Source organism: Cnephaeus nilssonii, assembly GCF_951640355.1.
Source record: "Cnephaeus nilssonii genome assembly, chromosome: 14".
Classification (NCBI taxonomy): domain Eukaryota; kingdom Metazoa; phylum Chordata; class Mammalia; order Chiroptera; family Vespertilionidae; genus Cnephaeus; species Cnephaeus nilssonii.
The window spans coordinates 6,240,080-6,267,490 of NC_137085.1; the positions used below are offsets into that span (position 1 = coordinate 6,240,080).

Consider the following 27,411-nt stretch of genomic DNA (forward strand, 5'->3'; position numbering starts at 1 on the left):
CCATCATATCCACCCTGCCCCGCCATCTTATCCATCCTCTATCACCATCATATCCACCCTCTATCACCATCATATCCATCCTATATCACCATCATATCCACCCTCTATCACCATCATATCCACCCTCTATCACCATCATATCCACCCTGCCCCGCCATCTTATCCATCCTCTATCACCATCATATCCACCCTCTATCACCATCATATCCATCCTGCACCACCGTCTTATCCACCCTCTATTACCATCATATCCATCCTATATCACCATCATATCCACCCTCTATCACCATCATATCCACCCTCTATCACCATCATATCCATCCTCTATCACCATCATATCCACCCTCTATCACCATCATATCCATCCTGCACCACCGTCTTATCCACCCTCTATTACCATCATATCCATCCTATATCACCATCATATCCACCCTCTATCACCATCATATCCACCCTGCACCACCGTCTTATCCACCCTCTATCACCATCATATCCATCCTATATCACCATCATATCCACCCTCTATCACCATCATATCCACCCTCTATCACCATCATATCCATCCTATATCACCATCATATCCACCCTCTATCACCATCATATCCACCCTCTATCACCATCATATCCACCCTCTATCACCATCATATCCATCCTGCACCACCGTCTTATCCACCCTCTATTACCATCATATCCATCCTATATCACCATCATATCCACCCTCTATCACCATCATATCCACCCTGCACCACCGTCTTATCCACCCTCTATCACCATCATATCCATCCTATATCACCATCATATCCACCCTCTATCACCATCATATCCACCCTGCCCCGCCATCTTATCCATCCTCTATCACCATCATATCCACCCTCTATCACCATCATATCCATCCTATATCACCATCATATCCACCCTCTATCACCATCATATCCACCCTCTATCACCATCATATCCACCCTGCACCACCATCTTATCCACCCTCTATCACCATCATATCCATCCTATATCACCATCATAACCACCCTCTATCACCATCATATCCATCCTATATCACCATCATATCCACCCTCTATCACCATCATATCCACCCTGCCCCGCCATCTTATCCACCCTCTATCACCATCATATCCATCCTATATCACCATCATATCCACCCTCTATCACCATCATATCCACCCTCTATCACCATCATATCCACCCTCTATCACCATCATATCCACCCTGCACCACCATCTTATCCATCCTCTATCACTATCATATCCATCCTATATCACCATCATATCCATCCTATATCACCATCATATCCACCCTCTATCACCATCATATCCACCCTGCACCACTGCCTGGCACTGAGAACTGACCCTCTGAACGTGGGCTGGATGAATGACTTGACATATTATGTAAAAGACGCTCCTGTTATAACTCAGGTTTGGTACTGGTGGGCCAGGTTATTCAACCAACCCTCCCACTGAAGAAACTAAAAGTACTAGAAAATATTCAAAGCCATCTTAAAAGCACTGGCGAGCTATGATAGTATGAAATGACCAACCCAACTGAAAGGCAGTGGGAACCCGGAGAGGTAGTGGAGCTCGGAAGCGCTTCTTAGCCTGAGAATAGTCGTCAATCCTGGCAAACGAAATTTGGCTGCTGGTGACTTCCGGGAGCAGGAGGGCAAAGCATCAAATCCCCAGGACCCACAGACGCAGGTCGGGCTGACAGGAGACACCCCACTCCACTTAAGCTGGGACCCGAAGGGCTACACACTGAAGGGGAGGGGGAACCAGAGAGACCACTGCCCCCAAAGAACCCAGCTGGGCAGGGAGTCCCGGGAAGGGAGACAGGGAGCGGTCCTCCAAGAAGTTTACAGCTCTTCCCTCCACCACGTGGGCGGTTAGAAAAAGTTCCCAGCTGGGAATTTAAAGGTGTCTGGAGAGAGTGAGTGCGAACCCGCCCTCCGATCCTGACACCAATTCTGGTGTGTGCTTCCCCCGCACGACCAGGCAGCTCTCCGAACCTGAACCACGACCGGCACACGAGAAACAGCACCATGGGCACCAAGTCACACACTGGAGCACCAGCCACGGCGGTGAAGACGTTGTACCCACAATGGTGAAAAATAAAAGGCAAATTTAACATTTTACGGTAATGTCCACAGAAACTATAGAAAGCGACCAACCGACCTTGGGTTAGGCAATGGTTTCTGAGCTATGACATGAAAAACACAAACACAGGCAACAACAGGAAAACAGACGGAGGGGACACCATCACATTAAAAACGTGTGTGCTTCAACGACACACTCAAGAAAGTGAAGAGACATCCTACAAAACGAGAGACAACGTCTGCAAATCACATATCGGACACAGTATCCGCTCTGTAGAGAGCATCCTTAAAATCTATAATAATAAAAGCGTAATATGCTAATTAGACCAGATGACCTTCCGGACGAAGCCGGGGCTGCGAGGGCTGAGGCAAGCCACCAGGCTGCGAGGGCTGAGCCGCTTGTACGAATTTCGTGCACCGGGCCTCTAGTTCAATAATAAAAGGAAAAGCAGCCCCACGCTGCAGTGGTTTTGCCATTGGTTTGTTCGTGGGTTTGGACATTGTTAGGCAGCGACATGGAGCTCCGAGGCCCTGCCTGCTCCTTTGACTCGGCTGCAGCCCTGCCCGATTTGTTTGTTTTCCCAGAGTCTCGGATCCTCAGGTCTCCTGCCAGGCTGGGCGGTAACACCGGCCAGAACTTTCCCTGAGACCATCGATACAAACCACAGCAACGTGCTGCAGGAAGCGCTCATGCTCAGTGTCTCTGGTAGAAACAAGATCTGAGACCACATTCGAGCCTGGCTATCGTCTTTCCCAGGAGCAATCGGAGACGGGCCTGTGTTTGGAATACAACAGACCACAGTGATTTGTGAAATCGATCCTTCCAGCAAATGGTTCCAAAGATGTAAGGGAGCTGCCCACGCCATGCCACCGCTGAGTGTGGAGCCACGAGGGCCCAGGCAGGCTGGCTCGGGGCCACTGCTGCCCAGCACGCTCCACGGGAGATTTCCGACCCCCAGTGGGGTCCCAGAACACGGCCTCTGGCATGTGGCAGGACAGGGGACATCCCCGGGCAAGGACTGTGATGATCCAAGCGAGGTGAGCCTAGGCCCACGTGGAGGCTCTGTCTGTCTGTCTGTCCTGGGAGGCGTGGTTTTGCTCTGGCGCGGGTGCTGGCGGGAGAAGCCCAGGGCAGTTTGTTCCTTTTGGGCTGGGCTGACGTTTTGCCCAATTCTGGCAGCAGAGGGACTTCTCGAGGTGAGCCACCTCGGCGGTCTCCGGTGCCAGGTTCTCACAGCAGCAGCTCAGCGTGGCGGGTGCTGGCGCCCTGAGCGCTAGAAACGGAGGGTTCGCACTTCTGCTCCTGACCTAGCGGCCGGGGCGCCCCGGGCTGCCTGAGCTGTAGGGACAGGACTGTCGTCTCAGCAGCCAGCCCTTTGGGGAGGGCTGTGCTCAAGCCTCGGGAGCACATTTCCCTGGGAGCCCCTTCTTCCGTGTGGGTCAGTGGGCCCCGCTCTGGACAAGAAGCAAGCGGACACCTATTCAGAGGTCCAGCCCGAGACGGGACAAGGCGAGGGTGGGCGTCCGGGTACGTGGGTGTGCTCCGTGAGGGCAAAGGTGAAGTTGGCCTTGAGCGACTCTATAGCCCTTCACCAGGGATTGGCTGCAGGGTGCTCAGCAGGGCGAGGCTGGCTCTCAGGCGCCAGGATCACCGCCGCTGTGACCGTGACAGCCGTCACGTGCTGAGTGCACACTCTGTGCCGGGCACCGTGCTAACAGCTCCCCCAGCTCAGCTCACGGAGTCCTCTCCATCGTCCCAAGACAGTTTCCACTGGAGATGAAGAAGCCGAGGCTCGGAAAGGCCGGGTGACCTGCGCAGGGACCTGCACCCAGGAGGCGGGGAGCGGGGGCTCAGGCAGGCCAGTTGGCCCCAAAGCTGGGGTCTGCTGAAGCACGGTGATGGCAACCTCTCCAGGAGGCAGCGAAGAAAAAAATGGGGGCACTTACACGGCCTCTGCAGTTCTGGGGGAGGCCCCAAGGGGTAGAGCGGGCAGTGGAAAGAAGAAAGAAAAGCAACTGAGAGCCCAGCCTGAGGGCCTGGCCCAGGAGTGGGGCAGCAATGCCTCCTTTCCCGCGTCCTTGCTGAATAGAGAGGGCATTTCGCAACCACAGTGATTTCTGGCATCTCTCTCCAGGACCTTGCTGCTCGCAAGGCAGTGACCAGGGGCCGGCCTGGGACTGGGGCCGTGCACAAAGGGTGCCGTGGCTGTGAACTGGCCTTTGGTCCCATCTCCTGGCTCCCTGGCTCCCGTGCAGATCGTGAAAGGGTCTGTGTCCCCATCATAGCACCTTCCACACAAAGCACCGGCCTTTCCTCCTCTGCTTCAGGCCACGCTGAGGAGCTGTGTTCCCTCCTGCTCCACTCGGGCAAGACTTCAGGGTAGCGAGGACCCCCGCCCGCCCGGTGCGCTCACACAGCCCTGCGCTCGGTGACAGTGCGGGTCCGGAGCTTCCTTACCTCGTCCGAAGAGCCGTTCTCCACTCTGAACCGCCCGGCCCTCTGGATGGCTCCATCGGCATCGCTGGAAATGAGCTGCGACAAGAGAGCGCTCGGTTAGGTAGCTGCCCAGCACGGCAACGTCCCTCTGTCTGTATCCGTCCCTCTGTCTGTATCCGTCCCTCTGTCTGCATCCGTCCCTCTGTCTGCATCCGTCCCTCTGTCTGTATCCGTCCCTCTGTCTGTATCCGTCCCTCTGTCTGTATCCGTCCCTCTGTCTGCATCCGTCCCTCTGTCTGTATCCGTCCCTCTGTCTGCATCCGTCCCTCTGTCTGTACCCGTCCCTCTGTCTGCATCCGTCCCTCTGTCTGCATCCGTCCCTCTGTCTGTATCCGTCCCTCTGTCTGTACCCGTCCCTCTGTCTGTATCCGTCCCTCTGTCTGCATCCGTCCCTCTGTCTGTACCTGTCCCTCTGTCTGTATCCGTCCCTCTGTCTGCATCCGTCCCTCTGTCTGTACCCGTCCCTCTGTCTGCATCCGTCCCTCTGTCTGCATCCGTCCCTCTGTCTGTATCCGTCCCTCTGTCTGTACCCGTCCCTCTGTCTGTATCCGTCCCTCTGTCTGTACCTGTCCCTCTGTCTGTATCCGTCCCTCTGTCTGTACCTGTCCCTCTGTCTGTACCTGTCCCTCTGTCTGTATCCGTCCCTCTGTCTGTATCCGTCCCTCTGTCTGTACCCGTCCCTCTGTCTGTATCCGTCCCTCTGTCTGTACCTGTCCCTCTGTCTGTATCCGTCCCTCTGTCTGTACCTGTCCCTCTGTCTGTATCCGTCCCTCTGTCTGTATCCGTCCCTCTGTCTGTATCCGTCCCTCTGTCTGCATCCGTCCCTCTGTCTGCATCCGTCCCTCTGTCTGCATCCGTCCCTCTGTCTGCATCCGTCCCTCTGTCTGTATCCGTCCCTCTGTCTGTATCCGTCCCTCTGTCTGTATCCGTCCCTCTGTCTGTACCCGTCCCTCTGTCTGTATCCGTCCCTCTGTCTGTACCTGTCCCTCTGTCTGTATCCGTCCCTCTGTCTGTATCCGTCCCTCTGTCTGTATCCGTCCCTCTGTCTGCATCCGTCCCTCTGTCTGCATCCGTCCCTCTGTCTGCATCCGTCCCTCTGTCTGCATCCGTCCCTCTGTCTGTATCCGTCCCTCTGTCTGCATCCGTCCCTCTGTCTGTATCCGTCCCTGTCTGTACCTGTCCCTCTGTCTGTATCCGTCCCTCTGTCTGCATCTGTCCCTCTGTCTGTATCTGTCCCTCTGTCTGTATCCGTCCCTCTGTCTGTATCCATCCCTCTGTCTGTATCCGTCCCTCTGTCTGCATCTGTCCCTCTGTCTGTATCTGTCCCTCTGTCTGTATCCGTCCCTCTGTCTGTATCCATCCCTCTGTCTGTATCTGTCCCTCTGTCTGTATCCGTCCTATGAGCGAGCCAGATCCCACCCGAGCTGGGCCTGCCTAGCAGCTAACGTTCTGTCTGAAGCTCCGTCGGCCCGGTCCCTCAGAGGGCCAGGTCCTCGGGCGGCCAGGTCCTCAGACAGTGGCCCCCAGCCTTCAGGAGCTGAAGTGAGGGAGACACCTAACCCGCAGGAGTGGAGACACAGCATCGATTCTAAACGTGAACGTATTCCAAGATGGAAAAGCATGAAGGCGATGCTCCCTGGAAAGAAAATATTTTTAAAAAAGATAATTTTTTAAAATTATCTTTTCAGAGAGGAAGGGAGAGGGAAGCGGAAGAGAGAGCTAGAAACATCAATGATGAGAGGTATCATTGATCGGCTGCCTGCTGCATGCCCCCCACTAGGGATTGAGCCCACAACCAGGGCATGTGCCCTGACTGGGAATCAAACTGTAACCTCCTGGTTCATAGGTTGACACTCAACCACTGGACTGAGCCACGCCGACAGGGCAAAGTCCAGTTTTTATGCCTAATCTTTATCTTGCAGAATATTTTTTAAAAGCAAATAAAAAGATTCTTGTGTATGCTTCACTCTCCTGGCTCGGATCATCGCACTGTTGGTGTCTGAAGGCAGGGAAGAGGCCGTGCCGGAGAGAATGTAACTCGCCCAAGGAGGTCGCCTGTGCCCTCAGCTCCTGGGAGGTGACCCCGAAGCCTGGAGATGCCCTGAGCGTCTGTTCACCACTCTGCGTCACATGGACAGTGCCGTCCTTTATAACGGGGGCTGTGGGTCACATGGCATCAGGTCTGCCTCTGGTCACCCAGACTCAGGTGAGCCCCCCTGGTTGGCAACGCTCCATGTGTCGTTACCGGCTGCAGAGCTGGGGGCTGCCATTCTGCACGCCAGCCTGCCATTCTGCACACCCGCCTGCCCCGAGGGTGACCGCTGTCCTCGCCCTCGGGGCAGGCGGGTGGACCCTGCACTGGACTAGCTCTCCTGCCCTCCGTCCCTGTCAGTCCCTTGGCTGATTCTAATCGGGTCCTTTCACTGTGATGAACCATGTGAGCTCACGGCGTTCAGGAAGTGCTGGGCCTCACAGCACATGATGGAACCCGAGAGCGGCTTGGGACCCCGAGTTTCCTGACTCACAGAGGCCGGTTCTAAAGCACCAGAGCCAGACGAGCCGAGGGCTGCTGGGGTGACTGCCATTCTCACAGGGGAAGCAGAGAGGCCCAGTGTTAGCTTCTTCTTCGATTGTGAGCTGCCACTCACGGTTCAAATGGAGGGACTAGCAAATAGGTTTCAAGTCCAGTGTCACTGGCATAGGCTGCCTCAGGGGCGTAGGGGGAAGCATTCTGAGGTCACACCTGGAGAAAGAGCTGCAATCAATTAGTAATGTCTGACATCGGACTCTGGGGAGACTGGAGGTTGGGAGATCTCCTCCTCACCAGCCAGCCCCACCCAGGACTCAAAGGCTTGGAAGAGGAGATGAGAGCCACGCGGTGATTCGCTCATTCATTCACACGAGACGTAACCTCAGAGTGTGGACACTGCCGGGCACAGCAATAACGCCCTTTCCTTCGCTGAGGTTGGAACGAGAAGCTTATTGCTCATCTTGTTTAAAAGGTTCAAGAAGAAGAAAGGAAGGACTTGTTTAACGATTGGATGGTTAGAAGGTACTTAGCTCCCTCTGAACTTCTGATCATAAAACCCACAGACAATGAACTCAGACCTCAAGCTGACCTGTTCAACTCTGTCCCCTCTCCCCTCTCCCTCAGCCACCTTCATCCAACTCAGTCACCTCTCACCCGATGACGGCAACCGCCTCCTACCCAGGGCACACAGCCACCCACCATCGCTTTTCTCCGCCCACTACTCACACTTCAAACCGGATCGCCCCACAATCCTGCCCATCCCAGCACCCCACTCCGTCCACCCGAGGACGGGCACGCATCACTCCCTCGCCTGGGACGCCCCCTCTCGCAGCCTCCCCTCGTGAACGCCTCCTCCTCATTCAATTTCACCGCAGTCCCGCTGCAGGGGACTCCCTGGCCCCGGTGCCCTGTAAGTCCCAACTCAGAACTGTGACCCCATTTCTTTGTGGACGGCTCCCTTCAGGCCGTCTCTCCTCACGAGTCCCTCTGCCCCGCTGAGAAGCTCCACAGGGCGGGGACTAGCTTCCTTCTCACCACTGCACCCCCCAAGCTAAGCACATGGTATAGATGGTCACGAAATACTTATCAAACGGGAACTATGGAAACAGAGGAAGGCCAAATTCTTACTGAAATGACCGAAGGAAAGTAAAACTGGGGTGAGATCTAGGCCGGCCCTGGAAACAGAGAATTCATGACTCACAAGAAACAAGGGGAAGGCGGGGCCAAGGAATCCGATCAGGGTGCGAGGGGGAGGCAGCCGAGTGGTAACTTAATCAAACCCGCAGCCCTGAGCTCATGCTGGCAGAGCCTGCGGCCGTGGGGTGTGTGTGTGTGTGGGGGGGGGGGGTGTCAGGGCAGCAGTGGGAAGGCCCTCCAGTCGCCCTGGGAGAGGGACCCAGGCTGGCGTGCAGAATGGCAGCCCCCAGCTCTGCAGCCGGCTTGGGCCGCTGGCTTCACAGAGAGGAGGGTGCCATGCTGGTGCCTGGCGAGGGCTGGTACACCCGCTGACGTGAGAGGAGACGGCGCTCCAGTGAGCGAGGAGATGAACAACAACAATAGGGAAAATCCTTTCACCACAGCAGACGCTGCTTCTATCAGCAGTTTCCTCCTGTGATTCCCAGAACCCTCTGACCCGACCACTTAAACCTACACACACCTGTGAACGCTTCCCTCGCTGGAAGGAGACCTGGCGAGGAAGGAGCAGTGCCTCCTGGAGCCCAGCTCAGCGCCCAGTGCCTCGAACCTTCTCCCCCTACTCCTTCCACGTGGTACAGAGTTCTGACTGCCACCAAAATCCACGCCCGCCACGTCCCACAGAAACGGAACTGCAGCCAGACACGTGGCTGGACCGCGTTTCCCTCCAGGTGGCCTTGGGCTCCATCCTCCACCTGCAGGTGGGTCAGAGGTCCAGTGGCATGCGGGGCCCAGGCCCCGAGAGAGGGCTGCCTCTCCCACACCCTCCCTCCCCTCCACTGGTCAGGGCCTCGATGACCGAGAGGCCTTGCTGTCCACAGTGAGGACAGCGGGTTGACCGTGAGCCCGCACGTGTAGGGCAGAGCCAGCCCCTGACTTAGAATGTGGGGCTGGATGTGACCGTGAGTAAACTTGCTCTTAACCGCAATCTGCTGTTGTAAGGCAACTAATCCACCCTACAAGGAAGAACAAAGAAACAAAAATCACTGAACCTATGACAAGCCCATAATTTAAAATGTGGAAACAGCTGAGGTATCGGGGCAGATGTTCCTTGAAACAAATTTACTGCAAAAGCACGAGGAAATTTCAGGCGGTGGCTAATCACTGTAACAATTTGGGAGGCCAGTGGATCTATGATATGCAACAATCTGTGATCAGCTTTCAAGATGCAAAGCACAGTTTCTGAATTTTGAAATGCAGAGCACATATCATAGTGAACAAAAAGTAGATGCTCAGAGAAAATGCCCCAAAGAGTCAATGAGAATATCAGCTTGGCCCGGCCGGTGTGGCTCAGTGGCTGAGAGTCCGCCTGTGAGCCGGGAGGTCACAGTTGGATTCGCAATCAGGGTACACGCCTGGGTTGCAGGCTCGATCCAATCACTGATTCTCTCTCATCATTGATGTTTCTATCTCTCTCTCCCTCTCCCTCTCTAAAATCAATAAAACAAATATTTTTTAAAAAAGGAAAAGAACATCAGTTTGTAGGCTGGCCCAAAAGGTTTAGAAACAAACTGGAGAGCAAGGCAGTCTGAGACCCTCCCGGTCCGAAGCCAGCAGAGCCGGCAGCTGTCGCTTCCGCGCCCAGAGCACCTGCGGCCCGTTGCTCTTCTGGGAGAAGAGTCCAGAAAGGACATTCCCGCGTGTGCTCTGCCCTTCGAGAACGCAGCGCCGCCCACCCAGGCGTTCAGGAGGATGCGCTCTAATCCGCTCAATCGGATCTGCACTCTGAGGGGTGGAGGGAGGGAGAGGGGCAAAGAAGGGGAACCTGGCACCTCCCTTCCTGGAGGTCACCAGGGAGAGCAGCACAGACATGTCAATAAACGTGAATGGCTCCACCCCCGTTAGAGGGAAAACAAGACTCAAAGATTAGGAGCATAACTGAAATCCAACTACCAGCAAGAGACAGATTAAAATCAATAAAACAATTGTGAAAGAGGAAGGAAAGGAAAAAATATTCATGGTGGGGTGGAAAAAAGAAAAGAAAATGATGAGGGAATAATAAAGTCAGATGGTAGAACTTAAAAAATACCAAATTTAAAAAAGTTATAGTACATGGACAAGTAAATCCATCTACTCTCAAAGCATAGTAATTATAGACTTACTATGAAACAACAACTATTAGAAATAGAGTATATAAAACGATAATGGGAAATTTCAGTATGTTTCCTGATGGGTCAAGGCAAACACTAGTAAGAATTTATAGAGGAATAAAATTAATAAGCATAATTAATAGAAAAAAACTTAATTTATCAAGGTAAAACAGAGGATACATACCTTTTAAGAACATTGACTAAACTCTTAAAAACCATCGAGTATTGGATAGAAAGCAAACATGAATAAATTCTATAAAACAGAAATGGTACTAATCATTTTTTAGCATACTGCCACTGAATGAGAAATTCATATCAAAGGAAGAAAAAATTGAGAATTAAAAACTATACATCTGAAAAAACTCTTGGGTCAAATAGGAAAACTAAAATTGGACACTATTCAGAAACCAACAACGAGAATAGTACATATTAAAACAGATAATGCAACGGATGCTACATTTTCAGGAAAATTCATAATCTAAAATGCTTTCATTATTAAACCAGAAAGAATAAACACAATGAACTACTCACTAAGCTCTAGAAGATACAAAAGAGAACAATGGAATAAACGCAGGAGAGCGGGGGGCGGGATCGAGAAATGGCAGATTTAGAAAGAGAGCGGGATTGATAAACACATGCGAGAGGTCATCGGCAAGTCTGATTTTAAAAACAAAGAACAAACTCACACAGAGAATGATAATAAGAAAACACAACCACTACGAAGAGAGAGATTTTTAAATGATGAGAGAATGTTACACGAAACTCTGCAAATATTACCCAAAACTGCAATGAAATTTTCTAGAAAAACAAACACACTGAAAATGATTTTAAGATGAGAAAGGAACCTGAATATGCCAACAACTGTTTGCAGAACGGATCAAGGTGTCGGGGCACTACCCACAGAGCCGCCCTGGCCCGGAGGTTTCCTGAGGAGGCCAGGCCGACCCGACAGCCATGCTCACTCACAAGCAAGCCGAGAGAGAAGGAAGGACAATTCTTTTTTAAAAAATATATATTTTTATTGATTTCAGAGAGGAAGGGAGAGGGAGAGAGAGAGAGAAACATGGATGATGAGAAAGACTCCTTGATCGGCTGCCTCACGCACACCTCACACTGGGGATGGAGCCCGCAGCCCGGGCATGTGCCCTGCCCGGGAATCGAACTGTGACCTCCTGGTCGACGCTCAACCGCTGAGCCACGCCGGGCTGGCAGGAGCAGAATGCTCTTGTGTTCGTTTTGGTGCATAAGTTCAGGGGTATTAGCGTGTATTTAAGGTCGGCAATGCTAACAAAGGAAGACACGATGTTCATTTTATTTTACTTAGTTTTGTCTTACATCGGATTTGGTCACGCAGCAAGAGAAAAAGGAGAAGGCAAATCAAATGATGTGGCTGGATCTGCCAGGCACTGGGAGGGGTCCCGTCAGCGTGCTCGCACTATCCAGCACGATAGCCACGGGCACCATTTACATGTGCTTTTAAATTAATTAAAATAAAATTAAAAAATCCAGTTCCTCAGTGGCACTGGTCACATTTCAAGTGACTCCATGAGGCGACCACACGGAACAGATGACACGGTTCCACAGGGAAGTTGTACTGGGCAGGACGGTGACAGGCTGAGCACCCGCAGCTCCGGGTGACCAGGCCACGCCAGTTCTCAGGCTGACACGCCTGCGGGGACTTAAACACACAAACCCAGTGGGAGCGCGTGTACCTCCACATACCAGCCCAAACGGTAACAGTGCTCATTAGATGGTTTGTTTCTGGGAGAAAGTAACATCCAAGCAGTAGTATCTATTTGTATGATTTAACTAATTAATTTAAAAGAAAACATAAGAAACAGGAAGCACAAAATGTTATTCATTAACTAATATAAATGAAAGTATTACTAGTTTAATATTATAGGCAATTAAATGAGACTATTTCCTAAACCAATACAAATGCATGCTTTTTCAAAAACAAAGGCTCTTTCCTCCCTGCGCAATGGCCTGCAGCTTTGGGCTGCTGTCGGTTTCCATTCCAAAGCGGGGCTGGGCCTCCCGTAGTCTCTGTTCATCATGCCCTGTGCACGTGACAGCAGGTGCGGAAATCACAGAAACGGTACTTCAACCCAGAATAAAGTCTCCAAAAGTGTATGTAACGTATGTCTTTAAAATAATATTTCAGATCCACCCCCCACCGCCCATCTCCTTTCTTTGAAATGAGTGGTTACGACTATGGGCTTTGGTATTCAACCGATCAGGTTCAAACGTCAGTTCCACACTTATTAGCTGCGTAATCTTGGGCAAACCCCTTCCTTTTTCCTTTCTAAAGGTGAGTTCCCTTATCTTTACAATGGGGACAGTGAGTGCAGCCACTTCTAGGCTTGTGTAGAGGATGCGACCAAAGAAGGCATGTGATGAGCCTAGAACAGTGCTAGGCCTTAGGAAGCGCTCAATAAATGCTAAACAACATACGTAACAATATCATTAACAGAAAACGTTCTGCTTGTTTGTAGTTATATAGTTAAGCCATTGTAATGCTGCCTTTACACACTCAGAAGCTCTGTTTAAACACTTGTCTGTCCTGCAAACCTGATCAAGAACCTCTTTTTTGGGCCCTGTGCTAACTGCTGGGCTTATAAAGACAAATGCAACACGATCCCTGGCCTGGAGCAGCACGCAGACCAGTGGGAGCGAGAGACATAAACAGATAAATCACCGCACAACCTGGTTAGATGCCACAACAGAAGCACGGATGGGGTGCTGGGGGAGGTCAGGGGCCGGACAGCCAACGCTGCCTCAGGGAACTGGAGAAGGTTTCATTGCTGTAATGCAATTTATTCTGGAAGATATATGGGACCTTTGAGAGATGATTTCCAACATAAGCAGATTAAAAAAATACGCATACTGGTCAAGAAGACCCATTTGACCCCGTATATGCAGAACACACACACACACACACACACACACACACACCCCACCCCTGAATTAGAAAGTACTGTTCAGAGGGATGCAAGAAAGTTTAAATATTTCCATTTAAAAAAGTGTGTGGGGGGGTGTGTGGGGGGTCCTGGTCTAAAGGTGGGTGTAATGAGCATCCCATGAACCATCCCCGATGGTGAGTGCTGCTCCCGGGTCCCGGCTCCTGGTCACCTTCCCGGCACATCCAGCGCCTTCCTTCAGGGAGAGGCCAGGGTGCAGAGTGCAGGGACCAGAGGAGACATTCTCATCTCGATCCTATTCTGCTTGGGCCACGGGACAGGGGAAATATTTGGGGGGGTCAGGCTGCTGAGGCGCTGAGCACCCGGCGCCTGTGAGGCACCCGGGAGGGATAAGACTCCCCAGCGGGGGAACGAATGCTGGCTGAAGGAGGACCACCCAGACCTCGATCTGGGCGCAGATTTTTTTTCTCATCATCGGTCCTTGGCCACCGTCCGCAGCAAACTCCGCGTCCGTCACAATGATTGATCTGGCGTTCGGAGCGCAAGGCCTTCTGCTTGGTCAGATCTGATCACTTCACTTGGCTTCTCGGCTCTGGCGTCCACTACGAACACCCCAATCCCGCTCCCGCTCACCGGCACGGCCTCGTCCGGACAGCACCGGGCTGTCTGGCTCTCTTGGTGCAGGTTCTAGCTGGGGCATCTGTGGCTAATCCCCCCAACGCTGCCCTGACCGACATGGATCATGGACACTGCGGACTTCTCCTGCCCACCGAGCCCAGCACCAGCTCCCAATCTCCCTGCCCAGGAAGCTCTCCTTCTCCCGCTCCCTCGTCTGTGCTCGGAGACACAAAAGCTCCCATGGCCCCAGGCCCACAACCAGCTCATGCTCTGGACCAGGGCCATCGTCACTTCCTTCATCCATCCCTTCCTCACTTCGCATGGCATCTCCCTCCTTGTCCTCGACTTGTCAGTCACCACCCAGAAACACCCTTTCTTTAACAGATGACCTTCCCACTGTTTTACTGAGAAATGTGAGGCCACCTACCCCTCCATTTCAAAATATATCTGCCTTGGAGTCCTCATTAAGATAACGCCTGACGGGCAGTTCCTGGGATTCAACTTTGCAGTAAGATACCTGTGAAGATGCAGCAAAAAGATGACAATTCATGGCCATTTATTGGGGCATTTCTACTTCCTCTCGGGCCAGTGAAGAAGAACTGAAAAACATCGGGGGTCACCGACTTTATTGCCAGCACAGGAAGCTGGAGGGCAGTTTATCCTTCCCTCTGCTATCTCATTTTGGCTAGGAGGCATTGGGGCTGTATAAAGAGTCACAGTAGCCTGGCCAGTGTGATTCAGTGGTTGAGCATCGACCCATGAACCAGGAGTTCAGGTTTGATTCCTGGTCAGGGCACATGACTGGGTTGTGGGCTCTATCCCCAGTAGGGGGTATGCAGGAGGTAGCCGATCCATGATTCTCTCTCATCATTGATGTTTCTCTCTCTCTCTCTCTCTCTCTCTCTCTCTCTCTCTCTCTCTCTCCCTCTCCCTTCCTCTCTCTGAAATAAATAAATATATATATATATATATATATATATATCTCCAGTAAAGCACTGGGAGTCATCCTTCTACTGCATGGGCATTGCCTTTTAAGGTAGCCGCAGTCTCACTAGCACCTCTCCAAGGAAACACGGGGCAGGAAGTAGGAGGGAGGAAGAGAAAGCCCATTTTAGAAAGCGCAGTCTTCCTGAGCCAAGTGCACAGGCGGGAGGAAGGCAGGGGCGCCCTGCAGCGGAGCAGTCGGCCACCAGAGGGTGGTTGGGGTGGGGAGAGACTTCCCCTCTTCATAATCTCCATCGAGTTCTTTAACCCACACCGACACCATTTTCTCAAGCGCATGTGAAGAGCTGAGCAAACACTGCTTCAACACTCCTCTTCCAACCGGGCTACCGGGAGCCCCCAGGACCAAGTCCCGGAGCCCCTGATTCTGAGCAGCCACAGGTCGAGGAGGGGCGCCCCATCTCGCTCTGGCAGCGCCTTACAAGATGAGCACCAGCCAGACCCGGGAAGTGGATCAGGCAGCTCCGCACCATCAGCGGCCACCCAGCTGCTCCGCTCCACGCGGCAGCCCCTCAAAGGACAATGAGAGCCAAGGGCCCGTTACAAGGACTGTCCTCAGTCCACAGGTCTCAATAGCTCTCTTTGTTTGAAGATTTTGTAAAAAGAAAAAGAAAAACCCAACATGTAGCTATGGAAGAAACGCTACATGTGATCCAGAAAACTAAAGGATGTATATCATTTTTTTATTATGAAACCAATATGAAATTTTAGAAAATTTTAAAAAGACACAAGACGTGCACTTCGCAACAAGTGTATAAAGCCTGTGGACGTGGGGAAGAGAAAGAAAAAAAAGGGAGGGGGGGGCCAAAGTATGCAGATGTCAGTGCAGCACAATCACGACTACCTACCGCCGGCTGTTTGTGAGGGTCAAACTGGTAAATGCGTCAAAAGCACTTATCTCACTGACTGCGCACAGTGAGCGTTTCATAAATGGGGAAACTAATAATAGCAATAACACAATAATAATAGTAATAAAAGATTTCTGGTCCATTCTAATGCATACGTAATTACATGGTTAAGGTCTCCAACTTCTATCTCACCAAAAATGGTTGCAATAATTTTAGCCTTGGAAAAGGTTCAAAATGAGCATTCCCATCACCCACAAAGGCATCAAAAATGTCCCCCAGAGTCCCCACAGCTTTAAACCAGGTTAACTCACTCGTGAATGCTCTAAGATGAATGCTGTGGTACCCACGTGAGTCAACCTGCTCTGAAAGACAGATCCAAGCCAGTTAAATACTAAGAACAGCTGTCAACATTGCGATCGTAGCTGTGGACTACCGAAGCTTTGATGTTCCCGAGGGAAATATACTGGTACTTTCACTAATCTCTCAATTTGGCAAACCACATGGAATATAATTTCTCCCATCAAATACCCATGAAAACAAAAAAAGCCTACTCATCCCCACGTGGAGAGAACAAAACTGCGCTGAGTTCGGGCTGCTGGACAGGCAGCTCAATCCCCATTGGCCGAGTCGTCCTTCTGCGCCACCGTCCCCAGGCGCGATTCAGCTTTGCGCCTGAGCAAAAACACAGGCCACCACGTGCCACACTTCAGGAGGCTTCACACAGTCGACACCTCAAATGTGAAAATCTGCAGATGCTAAGCGAGTCCACCATAAGCCCTTCTTCTGATAATTAAATAGCACAGACCAATACCCTTGAGGCCCCCCTCCCCCCGACACACACACACACCCCAGCCCCAGTCCGGAACAACAAAACCACGCCCTCCTGGGGAGAAGCCTGACAGGTTTCCTTCCCACACGGCAGGGGCAGGCAGCGTCCAGTGCAGGCCTCAGTCCTTAGGTTCAGGATGGAAAGGGAAGGCACCATACAGCACCCTGCTCTATCCTGGCCTGAAGTCACCTGCAGACTGACTTCCCAGAAACATCAGGTGCAGGCGGGGAGAGGTCTATGTTGTGCCCATGACGTGTTTCATTCCTAACGCATCCGTGTCTTACTAGTATCTACTGAGCCAAAGGCCAAGAAGAGATCAATAACAGCTTCAAACAATCTTATGCTTTTCCTGACAGATTTCAATATACGATGATGAAGAATGGTCGATGGTGTAACAGCTGTCCTGGCGTAGAATGCTGCCACAAGAGACGAGACGTTCAATTCACCGAGAAGAAGACTGGCATCCGTTTGAGACGGAATGCGCCCCAGGCCAATGAGTCTAGCTGGATCTTGGGGTGGGAGGGATCAAAGAGGCTCCTTTTCCTTTCCTTCATATATTTTCTGATGGGTGAGGCCCATGGTTGGCAAACTGCGGCTCGCGAGCCACATGCAGCTCTTTGGCCCCTTGAGTGTGGCTCTTCCACAAAATACCACGGCCTGGGCGAGTCTATTTTGAAGAAGTGGTGTTAGAAGAAGTTTAAGTTTAAAAAATTTGGCTCTCAAAAGAAATTTCAATCGTTGTACTGTTGATATTTGGCTCTGGTGACTAATGAGTTTGCCGACCACTGGGCTAGGCTACTCTCTAATTTCAACCAAATTGAACCATTCACTCATTCAACCAGTATTTACTAAGTAACCAAGGCTGAGCGTTGTGCTTGGTGCCAGGAATACAGTGCTAAATAAAGAGCCATAGTTCCTATTTTTAGGGAGTTTATAATCTATATCCTTGTTTATGGCCACTAGCGGAGGAAGACATTTTCACCAGGTGCTTTTAGTTTGCGCTTATTTATTTATTTATTTTTGTTAATCCTCATCGGAGGACATTTTCCCCATTGATTTTTAGGGAGAGTGGAAGGGAGGGGGAGACACTGAGAAAGAGAAACATTGATGTGAGAGAGACACATCGATTGGTTGCCTTCCACACACGCCCTGGCCAGGGCCAGGGATCAAGTCTGCAACTGAGGCACGTGCCCTTGACCGAAATCAAACCTGAGACCCTGCCGAAACCGGTTTGGCTCAGTGGATAGAGCATCGGCCTGCGGACTCAAGGGTCCCAGGTTCGATTCCGGTCAAGGGCATGTACCTTGGTTGCGGGCACATCCCCAGTAGGGGGTGTGCAGGAGGCAGCTAATCGATGTTTCTCTCTCATCGATGTTTCTAACTCTCTATCCCTCTCTCTTCCTCTCTGTAAAAAGTCAATAAAATATATTATTAAAAAAATTAAAAAAAAACAACAAAAAAACCTGAGACCCTCAGTCCACTGGCCAACGCTCTAACCACTGAGCAAACTGGCCAGGGCTAGTTTGCGCTTTTAAATCATCTACTATATGAGGGGACGTAAGAGACACATTTAGGCGAGTTCCTGCCCAGCTCATGCTCTTTGAAACTGACTTTGGCCTACACCCCCTTCAGAGAGAATCTGTCCCATCCACTAACTTCGTTGAGGAGATGGGGGGCCCTGTTAATATCACATGACCCCACTGCCCTGAACCCAACTGTCTGAGTCAGGGATAGGTACCGAGCCAGAGCGGCCAATCCATAAAGCGCTACTTGGATTTTGAAATGAGGACCCAAGAATGAATAATGGGCAATAGAGACCAGGGAGACTGGGGGACTGAAAATCAACGTAGTCATAAAGAACACTGAATGAGAACTTAGTGTGTGACAGGCCTACAAACACAACAATGAGCAAGACAGACACGGTCCCACCCTCACCTCTAGTGGGTGAGAGAGCAGTTACCAAACAAACAAATGAAACAAACACAGACTGTGACAAACACTCTAAAGAAAATGAACAGGATGCTGAGTTAGAGAACGAGTAACGCAGAGAGGGAGACCACGTTGGTTGGACAGGTGGTCGGGGAGGCCACTCTGAGGAGGTGGCGTTTACACTGAGACCAACCAGGAGACGGGCTGGGGAGAAGAAACAGTAAGTGCAAAGGCCCTGGGGCGGAGAAGCCTGTGTTCTGGGCACCAAAAGAAGGCCAGGTGTCTGAAGCACGGCGCGGGAGTGCAAGGGAGACGGTGGGAGAGGATGCGGGACAGGGGTCACGCAGGCTCTCGCAGGAGTTTGTAAAGGGCCTGGATGTGAAGTGCAATGGGCACCAACGAAGGCTTTTTAGGAAGAAAAGACACTGCACTGTCCACATTTTAATCGTCACTCTGGCACAAGGACAGACGTACAGCTCCATGAGATGGAAGAGGAAGCCCAGAAATCGCCCCTTGCGTACATGGTCAATTGACATTCAATAAGGGTGCCAAGACCATCCAATGGGAAAAGGACAGTCTTTTCAACAAATGGCGCTGGGAACACTGGATATTCACAGGCAAAGAATGTAGTTGGACCCTTACCTAATACCATTTACAAAAATTAATTCAAAATGGGCATTAACGTTCAAGTTGCAACTATAAAACTCTTAGAAGAAAACGTAGGGTGAAATCTTCCTGACCCTGGATTTGGTAATTATTTCTTAGATATAACACTAAAAGTACAGGCAACAACAACAACAAAATAGATAAATTAAACTTCATGAAAATTAAAAACTGTTGTGCATCAAAGGACACTGTTAGCAGAGTAAAAAAAGACAACCCACATATTTGCAGATCATGTCTGGTAAGGGAGTCATACCCAGAACATGTGAAGAGCTCCTACAACTAAACAATAAAACGAACAACCCATTAAAACATTGTCTAAGGACTTGAATACCATTTCGCCAGAGAAGACACACAAATGGCCACTCAGCACAGGAAAAGGTGCTCAACATCATTACTCATTAGTGAAACAACGATGAGATGCCACTTCACACCCATCAGGTGGCTGGGGACAAAGAGAAAGTAACAAGTGTTGGTGAGAACGTGGAGGAACTGGAATCCTTGTATTGCTGGTGGAAATGTGAGATGGGTATCCCACTCCTTGCTAATATCCCCAAAAGAACTGAGTGCAGGGACTTGAGCACATACTTGCACACCCATGTTCACAGCACTATTATTCACACTAGCTAAAAAGTGTAAAAATCCAAGCATCCATCGATACATAAACAAACTGTGGTATATGCACTCAGTGAAATATTATTCAGCCATAAAAAGCAATGAAACACGGATACCCGCTCTGATGTGGATGAACCTTGAAAATACTATGCTAAGCGAAATAAACCGGACACAGAAGGACAGATATGATATAATTCCACTTACATGTGGTTCCTAGAATAGACAAATAATTCACAGGGACAGAAAATAAAGTAGAGGTTACTGGGGGCTGGGGAGGGGGAAATATGGGGTTACTGTGTAATGGGGACGGTGTCTGCCTGGGATGATGAAAACATGCTCTGAACGTGGACGGTGCGATGGCTGCATAATGTATCACTGCACCCTTAAAAATGGTCAATTCTATGTTGTGCATGTTTTCCCACAATAAAAAAGAGCATTGGGAAAGCTTTGCTGCTGGGAGAGACGGCGGCCGTCAGGGGAAGCTGGGCTGCAGAGAGGCGCAGGGGGAAGAGGCCGAGAAACCACCGGGGCCAGAGAGAAGGGGGGCGGGGAGAGGGCCTCTGGTGGCTTCGCAGTCACACGCGTGGCCCAGCCGCTCCCTGCACTCCTGTCGCGCATTACGTTCTCCTGCAGGCGGAGCGGGCGGATGGCTCTCTGTTCCTTGCAGTGAACCGTCCCTGGGTAAGGCAGGCAGCAGCCTGGGGGCTGAAAGTTTGAGGGGTTGGTTTCCAAAGCCAGACTTCCGCTCCACGAGAGCAGAACCCCTTTTCTCGTCCCCCGGTGCCTGGCGCAGTGCCCGGCACACGGTGCAGGCCGTCAATAGTTACTGAGTGAGGCTGGGGCTCCGTGAGTGTGCAGAGAGCTGAGCGCCCCTGTTCTCACCACACTGACACCAGGTTAAACCCAGGCCCCTCAGTCAGCCCTCAGCACTGATGAACGGACAAGCGTGGTTCCTCACAAGGACTTCCTCCTGATTTGTTCAAGGTCAGAAGTAGATGCTAAAATTTCAACTGTACAGGATCCTGGGTTCCACCCCCGCCCCCCACAACGTTTGCATTCCAGGATGCCCAGGATTTATTGGGTTCCCCCAAATATCCATCAAACCAGGTATAAGAAAAGTTGACTTCACCTTCTCATAAACACAGAACACACACACCGGGGTTCAAGTTAATAATCCTCCGTGGTCCACAGGTGAAAAGGCTGCAGTCAGGGTTTCACGAGATCCTTAGGCAGCAAACATGGGACTTTACTATGTCCTTTCCCCACCATCCCAGCTCCACTGCCTGTCATCTCTAACCTGGGAAACTAGAAACAACCCAATTGCACATGAGGAGGGAAGCTGTTACAGAACTGTTCATCACCGTGCTGGGCTCTCGTGTGCCAATCAGAATGCTGACACTGAAGACCACACGGCGAGAAGATATTCACAGAGGCAGTTAGATGAAGAAAGAGGAATGCAAAATGAAATCATAATTTGAAGAAATGACATTTGCAGCCACAAAGATTGGAAGGAACCAAAAGGGGATGAAAACATTTGCTGCAAGGTGGTGACATCATACATGGAATTGAAAGATGTATTTAATATTTACTTTATAATATTTTATAAAAGGGTGATTACACACACACACACACACACACACACACACACACACACACTCATGGCTCCAGAATGAAAACCTGGACAAATGGATGGAGCCCTTTCGGGATCACGGATGCCTAGCCCGGGATTCTGCGAAGGCAGGGTTTCTCAGTGTGGACCTGGGAACAGCAGCAGCAGCAGCGTCTGGGAACTTGTTAGAAATGCAAGTGCTGGGGGAACCCCAGACCTCCTGAAGCGGAAACGCCAGGTCATTCTGATGCCTGTTCCAGTTTGAAACACTGCTCTCCAGAACCTTCCCACGAGTTCATAAGGGCCCATCTTTCATCCTGTACGGTCTCTCCCCAACACGCCTCTCACTGCTTACAAGAGTCCATGCTACTCATTAGATCAGGTTCAAAGTCTTCACCTGAGGTCAGGGTTCTACTTTTGCTACCACATTTCATCTTTACTACGACAGCTGGTTAACATGTGCTGTGCTTCTGTGCATTAATCATCTAACACCTCTATAAGGTAGATAATTTCATCTCCCCATTTCATAGATGACAACACTGAGGCCAAAAGAAGTCCAAGATCATACACTAGTAAATGACGAAACCAGGATGATTTCAGGGCACAAGGCCCTCCGCACCACTGAGGTTCAGAGGCGTCCGGAGAGAGAACAAGTGCTGGAGCTGGTATTCGAACCCGGGCCTTCCTGATTCCCAGGCCGACTTGCCTTCTGCTGCCTTACACTCTGCTGGGCAGAACAAATTGCTCACTGCCCTTCAAATACACCACTGCCCCAAATCATGACGCTGGCAAATATCTACTGCCTTATCTTCTTTGCCACCAAACCACATCCTTCAGCCTCCTTGAGGCCTTCCAGGCTGCTTCTCCTAGATCCCTGGCTAGAATGGGCTGCTCCCTCCCTTCTCTCAACCCCCGCCATGATCTACTGTATACCTCTCACAACGTTTACCAATTTGCACCCGGAATTACAGTTACCCTCACGCTCCTTTAGGGGAGGTGGTGGCCTGTGCTGGGTGGAGTCTGGCATTGATTGAGTTAATCAATGTATCTTTTATGGGACTAAATTCATTCTTTATATATTTTATGTATCTTATCAGCCCAGCTGGAGGACAGCAAGATCCTTAGGAACAAGGACCAAATCTTTTACTTATTTTATATTTTCAAGAATATTCAGTCCGGGGCCAAGTACACAGTTGAGCCTGTAATATATGCTTGACTTCAAGTAGAATGCTATGGTACACAACTCGGGGGTCCATTTTCCCACTACTGAAGCTCCGTCAGAATGGAGCTTATATTAATGGATCCAATCAACTCATTTTTGTGTAAATAGAAAGAATACACTTAATGTTTTTAATAATGTTAATAATCAAGAGAATTTTATGAGCACATTTTCCTGAAAATTAGTTCAAATTTCTATGCAATTAGAAAAAAATATCACAATTCTGTCTTTTAAAAAATTTGAGGCTATTATATGCCTTCATTATGCCCCTTTTAAAATGAAAGCACACTATTTTTTTTTAAAGCACAAAACACAAACCCCAATGTCCCTCATTAAGGAAAATGTATTTTCATTTCAAATATTGATCATCTATTACAGCCCTCTAGTCCAAGAGATATGCTTTTAACAGGAAAAAAAAAAGAAGATCTCATAAATATCCTAACTCCTATCACATACCCAGAGAGCAAAGGTACAAAATAATAAAAAACATGTATTTCAATAATATTCAAACCTCAAAAACTAGCTTTATAAACTTCCAGGGAGCAAGATAATATAAAATCCAAGTGCTTTCCTGATTCATGAATCATTTTGTAAATGATCTATATCAATAACAGAGGAAAAGACCAAGCCACATGTTTTAACAAACTGAAAGACACAGATGAGATGTACGTAACAATAAAAACGGATGAAGATGATCATTTATTGGCATCCTATCCTTATACTGTCCTCACATGGTCTAACGGTAAACATTCAACAAACGATCCGATGAGCCTGGCCAGCCTCTCTAAATCCAAATCAATGCACCACCCCTGCACAGGCAGCGGACACTTACCAGCTCCACAGATCCGTAATGTTTCCTACTGAAATCCCCACGTCTACAGCCTAGGTCTTCCGAGACAGAGCTGGAACAAAAATGCTTCATCAGTATTACACATAGCGATCTGCTCACCAACCTTCTGCAAAAAAATCCGCCGCTACCACTCGCAGCCAGGCAAGGGCTGCCGTGCAGCAGGCTGGCCCCGGCTCACTGCAGGGGAGCCTGCTCGCCACGGCCCCGGCCCCGGGCCTCAGCGGCCATTGCAGAGCCCGGCTCTCCCGGAGCCCTCAGTGGAAAGCAAAACACCCGAGTCACCCCTGGAAGTCTCGGCAGTGATTGAATTAAATATTTAGTCATTTGCCATCGATTGACATCTCCAAGGCTACTGGTGGTTTATAATTTCATTTCTGTAGAAGCGAAGGGGAGAGAGACCGTGCAGGAAACTTGAGGCAAGGAACAAAGCTTGCAATTATCTTTCATTAAGAGAGCCTCTTTGTCCCAAATAGTCCACTTAAAAATAGCCAGCATTTTTGGATGCTATGCAGGAGAAATAAAACTTTAAATAGGAGAAAATAAATCTTCAAAATCCTGGTGGCTCCCCCCCACCCCCGCCCCCACCTCTAATTTATGACAATACGAAAAAGACCAGGACTAAAAAAAATTTTTTTTAAATATCCAACTTCCAAGTATATTCCGTTTTTTTATATAGCAGTAGCTAATACTTCCACACCCCCTCCCCTCAAAGAAGACTTAATTAAATCAGATGAGAAAAATCACATGAGTTATTGAAGAAGAGCAATTAAAACAAGGGCAAAATTGTTCCTGCATTTGCATCTTGAATACATATTACATACTCAAAAGACACACATCTTATCGGCTAGTTCGGCCCCAGACAGTACTCATGAAAACACCCGAGACCCACAAATACAAACAGTTTTAGTAAGTTTTATTCTAATATGTCATGCAGATAACTCTAATAAGACACAGACACTAAAATGACACGGGGATTACGTGGTTAAGAAAGCCAAACCATCTGGGATCTGACATGCAAAGGAAGGTGCGGTGAGTACCTTTTCATCTTCCTTAAAAGGTGAGCTACATTTCCTAAATGACAGCCCTCGTGGCCCGATTCGGAGACCGCCTGATGCTTACATCCTCGGGACTGCCTCCCTGCCAGGGCCCTGCCTGATAGGCTCCCGGGAAGACAGCGTGAGAGAAATGAGATTAGACAGTCTAATGGTATTCTGCTCCCACCATTTCACAGAGATGGCTGAATTCATCTTATCTGAGAATTTAACCTTTTCTGGTTCTCACTTCCTTAGCTGAAATCGTGCAGCAGGTTAGCGAATGCAGCTTGGAAGGGTGTCCTGGATATTACCTTCCTGCTTTAGTGACACGATTTTCTACCAAAAGATCTCTGAACCAAATTTAAAAACTCCCCTCCATGGAGCTCTGGTCCGTGTTAAATATATCCTCTATGTCCGTGTTAAATGTGTCCTCTATGTCCATCAGCTTAGCTCATTCTGAAAACCAGAATTGATGGACACAGAGGAGGACGCTAGCACTGCCCTCGGCAACCTCTCCGGTTGTCGCCGGGTCCCCTGTGCAGTCAGCCCTGCAGCAGCTTCTAGCACGAGGTTCCAGGGACGGAGAAGAGCAGGCTGAGCTCTGGGCCCCGCCCGGCGCTGCCCTCAGCACCACCCCGGGGTTCTAGGACACAGTGCCGGAGACAAACACCACACGGATGACCGCTCTGCGTCCCGGGGCAGCCTGAGCCCTGGCTGCTCTGGCTCAGTGCATAGAGCATGGGCGTGCAGACTGAAGGGTTCCAGGTTCGATCCTGGTCAAGGGCACGTACCTAGGCTGCAGGCTCCATCCCTGGCCCTGGTCAGAGCACATGCAGGGAGGCAACCAATTGATGTGTCTCTCTCACATCAATGTTTCTCTCTCTCTTTTCCCCTCCCTTCCACTCTCTCTAAAAAAAGAAAGAAAGAACCAAGACAGATATACACAGAACATCTGCTCTCAGTGGCCCTCCCCTCTAACTGCCTTTCATCCGGTAGGCTGCGGAGACCGCGTGCGGACGGTGGAGCCAGGCTGAACTACACGGGCGAGTTCCCAGGCTGCGGGAGCACTCGAAGCAGCCATATTAAAACCTCCCCCCCCTCCCTCCCCAGGCCCTCTGGCCCCTGGTTCCAGCACAAAGGGTGTGATGAGAGGGGGTCCCCCAGCTCCAAGAGGAGTTTTTCTCCTCCAGCCCCGGGTCGGGCCCGCTGCCTGGCACAGGGTGGACCTGCAGTAAACGTCTGCGCGTTAATGAAGATATCTGCACATATTTGGATCTTACTAGCTACTGCCTGATGGCATCCTCATGAGCCCCGAGAAAGGCTGCCTGCTGACATTCTCCCTGGCAAGTCCCTGGTGTCATTCCATCAGGCAGACAGTCCTGGCCCAAGAGGCGGACCCTGCTGTGTGCACGCCAAAAGCTGTTCTCTGTTCCTCTGGGGCTTGTGGCCAGACTACGGCTCCTGGCCCCTCTTGTGGGAAGGGGGACCATGTGACTCCGTCCTAGCCAAGAGAATATGGGCAGAAGTGATGGGGGCCACTTCCAGGCACACCCCAGGGGCACTTCCTCCCCCTCCCCAGGGCCAGCAGGTGGAGAGGACTCCAAGCACCCACAAAAAGGCAGAGCTTCAAGATGGAAAAAACCTGGGTCTCTGAAGGACGGCATGGAAGCCCACACTTCCAAGAACATCTGTACTAGAATACGATGCGAGCAGGAAACAAACATTTAGTTAAGCACGTAGAATCTGGGTTTACCTCTTAAAGCCGCTGCGTTACCTGAACTAAGACAGAAGTCGGCATCTCGCAGTGGGGAGCTGCCATAGCAACCACCTAAAACATGTGGCACCGGCTTAGCAGGCAGACAGCAGCCGGTGCGGAAACTGATGCAGCGGTGCGGTGCGGTGCGGTGCGGAAATGGCTCTCAGAAGCTGGAAGATGGACATCTATGTTATAAAGTAGAAAGTATGTAGTAAAACTTACACCTACAGTAATGTAGAGGGTGGAACGGCGCCTTCGGAGCCTGTAGCGCGAGGGAAAGGGGCTGGACAGATCAGAGAGATGCTGGCTCTGCTGGCGGACCTCAGCAGGGTTTGTGACAAGGAAGAGATGAGCCCAGGCAAGAACTGGACGGGTGTCAAGCAAAGACAGGAGGGAACAGAGAGAGTCTCGAGACGAAGGGCCTCTTAGACTTGAGAAACCGCTCTGTTTCTGGACCCCACACAGTAAGATGTGGCCAATGAAATGTGGGTTGAAATGATGGGCCCCTCTTGCAGACCTAGCGCATCCATTTCCCACAAATCATCCCTGCTCTCCTTGCCCAGCCACTGGCTGAACGGACAGGGCTGTGAAGACCAAGAAGATGTGCCAAGGATGAGCCTTGGTCCCTAAATGACCCCATAGAAGATCCCAAGTAGAAATACCCTCACTGGGCTATGATATAGTGAGAAATAACTTTTATTGTTTAAGTCACTAAGATTCAGGGTTTACCGATTATATATAACAGGTGATTTTATCTTTTTTTGCTGTTGTTATTGTTTTAATCCTCACCCAAGGATATTTTTTTCCATTAATCTTTAGAGAGAGAGTGGAAGGGATGGAGGAGGGGAGACAGAGAGAATAAAACACCAATGTGAGAGAGACACATTGATTGGCTGCCTCCTGCACATACCCCGACCGGGACCGGGAATCAAACCTGCAACTCAGGTACGTGCCCTTGACCAGGCATTGAACTTGTGACCCTTTGGTCCTCAGGCTGATGCTCTAACCACTGAGCAACCAGCCAGGGCGGTGATTTTATCTTTTTTTAAATTTTTTATTTATTGATTTTAGAGAGAGAGAGGAAGAGAAGGAGAGGGAAAGGG

At 50.3% G+C, this 27,411-nt stretch overlaps 1 protein-coding gene across 3 annotated transcripts in view; it reads right to left on the reverse strand.

Moving 5' to 3' along the window:
* The window catches only part of GARNL3 (GTPase activating Rap/RanGAP domain like 3), a 102,973-nt gene that overhangs the window by 50,676 nt on the left and 24,886 nt on the right, over positions 1-27,411 (reverse strand). For all 3 annotated transcript variants that reach the window (XM_079790132.1, XM_079790131.1, XM_079790133.1), the window contains exons 3-4: positions 23,501-23,570; positions 4,563-4,637 (exon numbers count right to left, since the gene is read on the reverse strand). In XM_079790132.1, the coding sequence (XP_079646258.1) occupies positions 4,563-4,637; positions 23,501-23,570 (145 nt within the window). The remainder of the gene's footprint in view (positions 1-4,562; positions 4,638-23,500; positions 23,571-27,411) is intronic.